The sequence below is a fragment of the Psittacula echo genome (assembly GCF_963264785.1).
Source record: "Psittacula echo genome assembly, chromosome: 2".
Lineage (NCBI taxonomy): Eukaryota > Metazoa > Chordata > Aves > Psittaciformes > Psittacidae > Psittacula > Psittacula echo.
The window spans coordinates 20199030-20211041 of record NC_137737.1 but is presented as its reverse complement, the minus strand read 5'-3'; the positions used below and the strand labels follow the sequence as shown (position 1 = coordinate 20211041).

The window sequence follows — 12012 nt, the reverse complement described above, 5'->3', positions numbered from 1 at the left end:
AGGTTTCATGAGGTGTGTGCTTCTTCCCACTGGTTCCAGAAGTGGAAAAGAGAAAATGTGAATCCAAACTCCTTTCAACTCAATAAAGAAACAATTCAATTTAGTAAAAGCAATGCATGTCTTATCTCACAAACTTAGCCCATATATTCAAAAGAAAGACAGATTAAAACACCATGATCATAAATAAAAAACCCCAACCTGTTGCTGCTATACTGTGATTTTTATTGATTTATTGAAATATTTACCCACAAAATCTCTTTGGTCTTCCATAAAGAGGTTTATTTTTCCCACAAAAATATTATCCTTTAAAACAATACAGTATTCCCATTACATTTATAATTGTTAATTCAAAAATGTGAGAAAAGTCACAATTTATGCAAAAACATACTCTTCTTATCACAGGAAATATCTGACATTTAGCGTGGAGAGGGAGAAATCAAGCTATTTGTCTCCTTCTAAAAATCAAATAAATGACAAAATTACCAGCTTAGAGTTCTCTTTCGTACGTTTGGAACAAAATGTCTAGTCACGTATCATTACAAGCTGCTGACAGAGTTGCAAGGCAAAAAAGAAAAGGGCACCAAAAAGAGCTGTAACAATGACTTTCAGGGCCATGCTGACCAAATGAATGTTTCTGTATTTATGTAGGTTCAAACTGAAGAAAAGGCAAAATAACCTGGCACCTTTCAACTCTTAAAAATCCTAGAAGCTGAGACCTGAACTCAGAGCAGTCATATGCAATGCCTAGAGAAAAAGTGGATTCAGCACTAGCACACCGGAAGCCTTTTTCTCTTTGAAAGGGAACAATTACAGCTTTGTATAATCTTACTTTTGGGCAGATGTAGGCAGTTTGGAAGTACATGCACATATTGGCATTAAATTCTTTTACTATATATAAGATTTCTTGCATTATTTTATTCTTTATTGTAGAATTAAATAAGAATGATAGATTAAATGTCTTTTTTAAAGAAAGTTCAAGTTATATTGTGTCACAGTTTCTTTCATTTCTTCTTTTAAAACAAGAAGGGACTAATCCAGACTCAATGCATGGATGTGTTTAGATTTTTATTACTGATCTAATTAAAAAAAAAAAATAATAATTTTGTGACAACAAATTTTCTCCTTTATTTTTTTCTTACTTCTTGGATCTATGAATAATTTTCTTCATTAAAAATTGTATTAACTTCTTTTAATTATTTTTCAAATACTGTTAGTTCTAAAGGTGATTATTCCCTGATATTTCATATTTTCTTCTTAAAAATATATAAATTCAAGTATATAAATTCATATTTCCTGAAACAAGGACCTAAATTTTTGTATTCTTGTTTTGTGCTTGGTTCTAAGGCAAAACTATTCTATTTAGTGTATGAATGTTTTCAGAATGTCTTCACTAGAAAAAACAGGAAAAGCTACAGTATAATTTGGAAAGTTCATCCATGTCTTCGGCTAGACACCTTATTCATTTACCTAAACAGTAATACAATTTCAGTGAGCTCAGTGGGATACATCTATAGTCACTCTAAGAAAGATACATACTTTAGTTGCAAAAATTCTAAAAGTTATTGCAGGGATCATAGAATCATAGAATAGTTAGGGTTGGAAAGGACCTTAAGATCATCAAATTCTAACCCCCCTGTCATGAGCAGGGACATCTCACACTAAACCATGTCACTCAAGGCTCTGTCCAACCTGGCCTTGAACACCTCCAGGAACAGAGCATTCACAACTTCCTTGGGCAACCCATTCCAGTGCCTCACCACCCTCTCAGTAAAGAATTTCTTCCTTACATCCAATCTAAACTTCCCCTGTTTAAGTTTGAACCCATTACCCTTTGTCATGTCACTACAGTCCCTAATGAAGAGTCCCTCCCCAGCATCCCTATAGCCCCCTTCAGATACTGGAAGGTTGCTATGAGGTCTCCACGCAGCCTTCTCCTCTCCAGGCTGAACAGCCCCAACTTTCTCAGTCTATCTTCATACGGGAGGTGCTCCAGTCCCCTGATCATACTCGTGGCCCTCCTCTGGACTTGTTCCAACAGTTCCATGTATTTTTATGTTGAGGACACCAGAACTGTACACAATACTCCAAGTGAGGTCTCACGAGAGCAGAGTAGAGGGGCAGGATCACCTCCTTCAACCTGCTGGTCAAACTCCTTTTGATGCAGCCCAGGATACAGTTGGCTTTCTGGGCTGCGAGTGCACACTGCCGGCTCATGTTCATTTTCTCATCGAACAACACCCCCAAGTCCTTCTCCGCAGGGCTGCTCTGAATCTCTTCTCTGCCCAACCTGTAGCCGTGCCTGGGATTGCTCCGACCCAGGTGTAGGACCTTGCACTTGGCATGGTTAAACTTCACCAGGTTGGCATCAGCCCACCTCACAAGCGTGTCGAGGTCCCTCTGGATGGCATCCCTTCCCTCCAGCGTATCAACCGAACCACACAGCTTGGTGTCATCAGCAAACTTGCTGAGGGTGCACTCAATCCCACTGTCCATGTCACTGACAAAGATGTTGAACAAGACCGGTCCCAACACCGATCCCTGAGGGACACCACTTGTTACTGGTCTCCAGCTGGACATCGAGCCATTGACCACAACTCTTTGCGTGTGGCCATCCAGCCAGTTCTTTATCCACCGAGTGGTTTATCTATCAAATGGATGTCTCTCCAATTTAGAGACAAGGATGTTGTGTGGGACAGTGTCGAACGCTTTGCACAAGTCCAGGTAGATGACATCAGCTGCTCTGCCCCTGTCCATCAGTTCCGTATCCCCATCATAGAATGCCACCAAATTAGTCAGGCAGGATTTCCCCTTAGTGAAGCCATGCTGGCTGTTACCAACCAGCGTTGTTTCTAATGTGCCTTAGCATGCCTTCCAGGAGAATCTGCTCCAAGATTTTGCCAGGCGCAGAGGTGAGACTTGACTGGTCTGTAATTCCCCAGGTCATCCAGGGGATTTGCACAATTCTATAATACAATGGTAAAAGTTGTACCTGAATACTTCTGTTCTCACTGAAGCCAAAACTTCTGATTGTAACAGGAATAAATGTCCTATTGACCTCACTGAAAGTAGAGTCAGGACAAAAATTTAAAAGTTTGGCTTTATTTCATTTTTCAAAGTCTTTGCATGTTGCCATTTGCCATTACAGAATTCTGTGAAAAACAGGGATGGTAATGTCATTGTTTCATTTTTATTTTCAATATTTTTCCTAATTTCTCAAAGAGGCTCAAACTCAGCCATGGAACCAATTGCCTCATTCAGTGTGCTTAAGAGGTAACATTTCAGAAGTCTTTTAGGACAGTTCTCTTGGCTATCCTCATTACTGCTTGTTTGTTTTCTCCCTTACACAGAATAAGTGTGTCCCCATCAGAGTTTACTGATCTTCATGAAGAATCAATGCTGCTTTAAAGATAAAATACAGCAGAATTCAGAATGCTTATATGATCTCATGAAAAATGTTCACAGCAAATAATTAAACTGGTCATGAACTCTTGAAAATATGTTCTGCTGAAAAGCGTCTCTTGAAAACTCAGGGACAATTGACACAACTACATCCTCTCACAGTTCAGAAACTCTAGGCCTAGTCTGAAGCAGCCACTGAAAATAGAATAGGTGATGAGTGAGAAGAGAAACCTCAAACCCACAAACAAAAACCACCACCACCAAACAAGCTACCCTTCCTTGAAAAAGGGCAAATCATTGCAACATCAGAAGATAGTGGTCTGCATTTCTTAAAACAAATCCTGAAACAAAGATCAACAGGGAAGACAGGGTGTTTCTCCACAATGCAATTGTCTTCAACTGTTCTTGAAATGATTGACAGCCCAGCATTAAGATTTAGGGATGATCAGAAGGTATTTAATGTCAAGATCAATGTTGAATATGCTAGTATTCTAAGAATAACCCCTGTTCCAAAGCCTTTGAATACTATTATCTGTTCTGGAAAACAGAAGGAGCCAGAAGCACTTGGCAAGAGAAACTCCAAAAGACTTTTTTTACTGTTAAGGAAGTCTCTCTTCCACTTGCAGTTTGAGAATGCTTTGTTTGCTTATTTCTCCCTCACCCTTTCTTTTTTCCTTTTTATTTATTTATTTTTAGATTGAGCTTGCAGGAAACAACATTACTTTGGGAGAAGATTGTTCCTTACGTTCTCTTTACTTCTGGTCATTTTAACACAAGGGAAGGTTAAGTAAGCTCATGAAAATGCAGAATTGCTATAACAATTGCTTGCATTCACCATTTCCAAGCTACAGCTGATGGAATACTTGGAACTTACTGTTCTTTCAGAAATACATTACATCAGAATAGTACTAACAGTAGTTAATGTTAAGTAAAACCATATCTTCCCTGTTCCTGTAATATATTTATGCATATCTATTTGCTTACACTTTTACAAGTGATGGAAGCAGTTTTTTTACTCTGAACACATTTCTTTTACATCCAAAAAGACTCGGAATGTGTATGAAATTGCTACCTGAATAAACAAATATAAATAGGTTTAAATATAATTTGGATGTGTAAATGCAATGATAACAATAAGAATAATCCTTTTTTCAGAGTAAATTACTCATTGAAATGTTATCAGAGAAGAAAGTAGTATCAGACATTTGGAGAAGAAAAAAAGAGTAGGCTTACTGAATATCTCTAGTGGAAATCCTGATAACCATCTAAGATTTAGAAACCCTCTAAAGTGTTTCTTCTGTAATCCGTTGAGAAAGTATACATTAATTCAGATAGATGTCACCTTAAATATACAGATTTGTTTTGATTATGGCACTGAGTATGCGGTTTCTTAGGCTCACTTAAAATTCCAATCAGAAAAATACTCAGGGTAATATTGTTGTATAATTCAGGGGAAAAAAGAAAATCCGTTTTCTAATGACTTTTCCATTCTAATTTCAAATCCTGATCTTGATTTAAATACATAGTTTACTTCTGAAATAATAATGCATGTTAGTAGTCTAGCTTTATATTTATGAGCATTAATCTGGAACCTAAGACATAAAAGTGGTGTGGTTAATGAATTATATAGCCTTCCGAATGGATGCATTGCAAGACTGTCACTCTAACTTTTCTGTCTAGCAAAAGATAGAGACCGCCACCTGATAATTTGAATAGATAGTATTTTCTCTAGCAATAATATGGTCTCTGAATAAAACATGCAGTAATGACATTTTTGCATTAAAGAATAATCCAGTGATTGAATATTAAAAATGGCACTTGCACACTTTTTGCTGAATCGGATCTTTAGTACTATAACTCAAGAATTAAGAAATGTGGTCCTAAGATGCTTCAGAACCCTTCAAATTCTGTGTCTTTCAGGCCCAACTTCAGCTCAAGTTAGAATCAGAAGTTATTATAGCTGCTGAAAGCAAAGATCACTCAAATAAAACAACCTTAAATTATGAGGCTTTACACCCCAGCACTTATGCCCAAAGAAAAGGAAGACATTTTTCAAGTAGCTGCTTAATTAGTTACTACCAGCGAAGAGCAACAGCACAACAAATTTCAACATCTGACCCTTGGTTTATATTCAAAATCACATTTGCCTTTTTTTAGTGACAGAGCTACTGCAAGCTGCAACACAGGCCATGTTTTACTGAGACAAGTACAGAAAAAAGCATTTGCTTTCTTTCTGCTTGGAGCTGAGAGCAAGCAAGATTTTTCCCCTGTGTTGACAGTGTACTGTTGCAATGACAAATAGGCAGTTCATTAAAAATAACACATTATTTACTTATCCAAGGATATGAACAAAAGGGTAAAAAAAAAAAAATAAATCTGCATAACGGAAAACCAATGATAAATGTAACTTTGAAAATTTCCCTTTGGCTGAATCACTTATAACTATGCAAAGAGCTAGACCACCTTCACCACACCTCCACTCCCTCAGAGATGAAGTTTGATAGACCAGCTTTTCCACTATCACTGCTTGGAAGTCTCTCTGACACTGATCAGTGCTTAGCATAGTTTGAGTCTTTCACCCTTCTTTGGGTACAGGCTTTTATCTCTGGGAGGTAGACCATTCTGATCCTGGCATCTGAGGAATAACATCCTCCACTGGGCAGCTCAGCTGTTGTTTCCCTACACCTGACATTACTGCAATATCTTGAGCCCGTCTGGGGAGAACTACTGAGTAGCATCAGTAGCCAAGAAGTACTTTGCTGCTTTCAAAAGTTTTGCAGTAACCATGTTGTGATTAAGCAGCACGCTGTCTACTACAGAAAGGAAAGGATTCAACCTGAATGAGCCACAGAATTAGGCAACAGAGTTGCAGAAAGGGTTATGTTAATGCACTGGCTTAACCTAGCAGACCTCTCCAGTTTGAGAGACAAAAAAGAAAGTGATAGGGGAAGTGTCCAGAGGGGAGCAGGGGAGGAATCTGTCCCTCAATCTGGGAAGATCACTGTACACAGAGGCTTTCAGCTCTGTGTCAGCTGCTGGTTATGTAAAAGAGACAACCTAGTTCTACCATAATGCCAGTGGAAGCATGCAAACATCACATTTGATATGCTTAAATCTGTATGTTTTCAACAGGTCCCTTTCAATCACCTCTTAAGGTTAATTAAAGCAACTGGAAAACTCATTCCATCCTGCTGATAAGGACACACACACACAAAGTTATGAAAATTGCTGCTTGGGTACAAAGTCCTGTTTGTTAATATTTGAGCAAGTTTATATTTAAAAAACATATCTGAACATAGAAGTTGTTCTACAAATTGAGAATTACCAAATTATCACCATTGACAGCGAGCAAGAAGGAATTAACTCAGTTTGATCTTCAGATTAGACTGATCATGCAAGATCATTAATAAAAATGTGGAAGTACACACTTAATTTGGAAACTGATCCCCTCTGATAGATACAAGAGAAAATTATAGATATTCAGCTGTCATTTTATAGTATAACCATACACAAAATTGTTGTACTTTTAAAAATACAAATTAATGAGGCAATTAACTGAATCTGTCAGCTTTGGTGTCTGAGAAAGCGTTGCAAATTTTCTGGAACAACCACCTCCGATGTGGATTTAATCTGTTTAAATAACTAAATAGCACATACAGAGTATTTATTTATTTTTTACAGATACACATGAAAGCAACAGATCATCATTTCCTATCATGTAACCATTTCTGAATGCTTTACCTAATCTAAATAGAGATGAGAAGCAAAAATGCAAAGTTTTCTATTCAAAAACTTGAAGTGAAATAACCCACTTCAGACATTTAGTTTCATAATAACGGGGAAGTGTACTTAAAAGCTTATATTTGAAATATTTTCACACTTAACATTTTGGATTGAAAATCTGGGAAAAAAAAAGAAAACCCACACCAACAAAACCCCTAAGCAACCATTCAAGCCCCCTAAACTACAACCTACTCATCTGAAAATGTGTGTATTTGTTTTCTGAATGCCCAATAACTACATAAACATATTGCTAACAGGGGGGACAAAAAGTGTTTGGATGTCTGCGGCTTAGTTATGGGGGAGGAGAGTGGTGAAAGCCATTTGAAAAACATCCACTTAAACTGCACTATCAGGAACACAAAAGAAAGTTGTAAGAAGGTGAAGGTATTACAGCACATAGGCAGATCCAATAGCTGTGTTGCAGAAATCCAGATAAGCAAACCCTTAATGCTGTTATTCCACATATGCAACACAGGTAACTGGAAATTTGCAGATCTCTGGGATCTCCTGCACAGGTAAGAGGCAACCTTTTTTGTGTTCAGCATATATTCCCTGGTTTCGCGTGTAAAAAATACGTCTGTGTAACACATACAGCAATACAAGATATCTACCATGGGAATTCTGAGCAGCTGAAATAACTGTCAAGCAGTTATTATATATGACTTTTTGAGTATGCAATTTTTTCATAATGTGATTTATAATTACTAATTAGACAAATATTTGCATAGTAAAATGAAAATACTTGTACGAATTAATTTTTGAAAACTTCTATGCAAAGCAAAGCAAAACATATTTTCTAATATTATCTGGAATCCCTTCTTGCACTGGTGCCCAGAATTAGAATTATCCCTCTTCTGGATTAAAGATGCACTGGTGGATTAGTCTATCACTGATGACAACATAATACATCCTTCCCAGAGGCTTAAAATGAATGGAGGTCTGTTAACTACAGGCTATGTTAAAAACAACCATCAAAAAAAAAAAAAAAAAGCCCTCTGACACAAAACCGTATTTTACCTTTTAAATATCATGATGTGTATAGTTTGAGAACCACAGGTTCAGAGCAAGGTATCAGTTCTATTCCTTTCACAGACTGTATCATCTATAAAACTAGTAAGACATGAGACTGATTCCTGCAAGGATTAGCCATCAGTATCACTTTTAGCTTTAGCCACCTGAGCATCCTCAGGAATACCACCTGGACAATTTAAATGAAAACAAAATTTGCTTTAATGTTTCTACTTGATGCTCAGATATGTATACACCTTTTTCAAAACTGTATTTATTTACTTAAATTTTTTTGTCAGTTGAAGCAATAATTTTATACTTAAATTTAGCATTTTTAAAAGAAAAGATATATTGTGTCAAAGCAAAGGAGATGAGCTATTTCTGAAGATTTTAAATTGAGCTGTGATGTGGATTAGGATACATAACTGTTTCAGATAACCAAGTTGATTCACTGGTTTATTCTAATACTCTAAGAGATGTTATGTTATTCTGTAAATTAAGAGACATGCTACCAGGTTTCCACAGAATACTACTGTCCTCCAAAGTTTTATTAGATACAAGACTATGTAGTTCATAAAATGCCTTCCCTTGTGAACTTCTGGGAATAGGTCATATTACATGCTGATAATCACACAATGATGACTTCTAGAATAGGCCTGTTTAATATTTAAACCAAATTCTGAAACGCTGACTAAAAAGAAAAATTTCACTGCCTGTAATAAAATATAATATGCTGTATTTTCTGAAGGCACTTAAATATCTAAGTACGTTCTTTTTCAATTAGAGCCCAGGAAAAAGTAGATGAGTAGTTAGCATTAAAGATTTCAAAGTAAGGCACTGGTGTTTGTTTCTCAGTTTGGAAAATGTTGGCCCAATTGACTTCATAGTTAGTAGAATCACTGATTTTAAAAGAATGGGTAAATTTAGCTATAGAATTCAGCTAAGCAATAAACTTTCTTCCACAGTTGTCTGTTGGTGTCATTGAGAACATGGGGATTTGACATTTTTCTATTCTTTTATTAAATAAAAGACCTTCATGTCATCACTAGTGTGACTTTTAAATTGAATCTTTGAAGAACAGCACAGAATTTGTGAAATGTTGGGTGTGTACAGCTCACAGGCTGTGTGCTCCATCCTTTGGAAGGAAGCCATTGTAAAGGGGAGGGTCCTGAGCACAAACAGGGAAGAAATGGTTTTCTGGCAAATAATGGTATCAACAACAAGACTCTTACTAGAGCTGCATGCTTCAGTATGCAGTAAATACCACCCATATGCTTTATAGAAATAAAAGGGTAGAAGATAAGGACCGAGTTCCATAGTTGAAGGAATTCAGAGGTACATTTAAGTAATCTTGAGACTGCTTTAAAATGAAGTTGTACAGACCTGAATTGTAATCAGCTATGTATCCTCAGACCATCAGAGCAGTTACAATGCAGTTTTTTGCTTCTTTGCAATTGATCTCACTGTCTTGACGTTTTACAGTTTACTAATCCAGTAATCACAGTTCAGTTGTCTTAATCACGCACTAACTGAGCCATTGAGAAAATGCCAATAGATACATAACCAAGAAGCATTTGACAGCAGTGTTTCCAGTCAAAAGAAAGCTGATGGTAGCTCAAAACTGAGTTTGTTTTTCCACCGACTTTGGGTGACTGGGGGCGGGTTTTAAGGGAGTTAAAGGAAAGAGAGTTCCCCCTATCCCCTTTTATTGTCTTTACTATGCCTGAGCCCCATTAAAGAAGAAACATAACTCAAGGTACTCCTAATCCCTAGCCGTGGGGTGGAAACCAGCTTCCAGCACGGATCTGGCTCCGCGGCACAGCAGTGCTGGAGCGGGACCGAGGCGGCGGCAGCTGGCGGAGTGTTGCGCTGCGGGGAGCGGAGCAGGTCCCCGCACCGTCCCGCGGGACACTCATGGAGCCGGGACCCGTCCATGGTCCTGCAGCCGGACGCCGCTGCAGTGCTGCCGCTAAGGGCCCTTCATTTCTTTCTCCTTCCCTCCCTAACACCCTCAACAGCTGCTGCCGCTACTGAGCCCGACTTGCAGGAATCCAGCTTTGAAGGAGATTTAATAGCGGGGCTGGGGGTAGTAAAGGAAAATAAATCTCCAAACCAGAGCCTTGCAGAGGCTCTGAAACCTGCCTTCCAGCCTCTCGGCTGTCAGGGGCGTGGGGCGAGGTGGAAGCCCCATCCCAGCGCACAACTTTCATGAAGAGATCCCGGCTCCAGAAGCAGCCCGGCCCCCCGGAGCCCCACGCAGAGGGTAGAAAGGAGAGGGAACCCGGCACCCTCCTCACCTCCAAAGCTGTGGAGAAGCCAGGCAGGAGAGAGGGAGAGGCTGGGATCTCCCTCGCCTTCCCCTCCTCATTCCCGGCTTCTGGTACCAAGGAAAGCCCCTGAGGGCGGATGAAAGAGGAGGCTTCCACCGCACGCACGGTGTCTTCAGAGCATCCCATTCCCCCGGCGCCCGGAGCCGACGCCCGCTCCCCCAGCCCGGACTCACGTGTGCCGTCAAACCGGGTGGCGATGGTGTCGAGGAAGGTGTTTTGGGGTGCCAGTAATCCCTTCATAACAGGCATTTTTCCAGCGCGGTGCGAGGTTCCCCATCAAAGTTTGCCTGCGAGGGTGGTTCGAGAAGAAAGTGCAGAGGGCGCCCGGGGAAAAGGAGGAAAGAGGCGGAGGCAGGGAGGGATGGATGGGGAGGAGGAGGAGGATGGGGATGCCGTCGCGCCGCCTCCGGCGCTGGGAGCCCCCCGCTCGTCAGCGCCAGTCACACGGAGTCCCCAGCCCTGCCGCGGAGCGCCGCGCACAGGTGCGGAGCAGCCGCGCCCCACAGAGCAAAGAGGTATGGGGGCGCCGGCAGAGAGCGGCGGTAGGTTGGAGGGCTGCGGCACGGCCACCCTTATCTACCTGCGGCTGGAGCGGGGCGGGAGCCGGCGGTCTCCCTGGCGTGCGCGGCCCTCCCCATCCCAGCCTGACTCTTCCGGCCCTCAGCACGTAACAGGTTTCCTAGGCTAGAGGCGTATTATCTCCCGTGAACCCTATTTTGTAAATAACGATGCTGCAGGGTAAAGCATGAGATCTGTCTCTGCTGAAAGTAGAAACACTGTTGTCATGTACAGCAAGTACCCCTAAAGAGAGACTGGAACATGGAGAACACTCCACCAGGCGTGTGGTCTGATGCATTATTGGCACATTGAGGCTGTTTATTTAACGGATAGACCTTTTGAACTTAATCATGTTTCCTTAATTATCTTTTAGAAATTCCTCCCTGAAAAATTCCACATTAGGATAATTAGCTTCCTTAGGCTGATAGTGTGGCTTTTTAAATGCTGCCAGGTAACACTCCATGGAACTTGCTTCACTTCACTTCACTTCGCTTCACTTCACTTCACTTCACTTGCTGTAGCAGCAATGGCGAAACTTCTCCATGCTCTTTCAGGACTAAAAGACACTCTTTAATTTGCAAAGCCAGTGTGCACTATGGAGGGGAAACCTGTTAGTCTCTTGCTGCTTTATAATATTGATATTTTTATTTCATGCTATAGGGGGTTTTTGTGTCTCCAGATGAGCAGAGTATTTTGATTTGCTCTTTTTCAGATAAGCAGCACAGAGAGAGGCTCCAGGAGAGACAAAGAGGGCCTTTCTTTACAAGAGAGAAATAAAAGGAAAAACATCCAGTCCCCAAACCTAGAAAATGCTTATGCATCGGTTTTATAGCACAATATAAAAGTCTATCCACAGCAATCTACCTTGGTTCTGAAAAGCAGAGCAGTATTTTACTGAGACCATGAACCTCTCCAGTTCTCCTTGTACAGAAAG

General features: G+C 40.1%; 1 protein-coding gene across 1 annotated transcript in view; it reads right to left on the bottom strand.

Moving 5' to 3' along the window:
* Positions 1-10769, bottom strand: part of KCNH8 (potassium voltage-gated channel subfamily H member 8) — a gene marked incomplete at both ends in the record, with an annotated part of 183384 nt that extends 172615 nt beyond the window's left edge. The window contains one exon of the mRNA XM_080610383.1: positions 10694-10769. Within this exon, the coding sequence (XP_080466509.1) occupies positions 10694-10769 (76 nt within the window). The remainder of the gene's footprint in view (positions 1-10693) is intronic.
* Positions 10770-12012: the final 1243 nt, after the last annotated feature.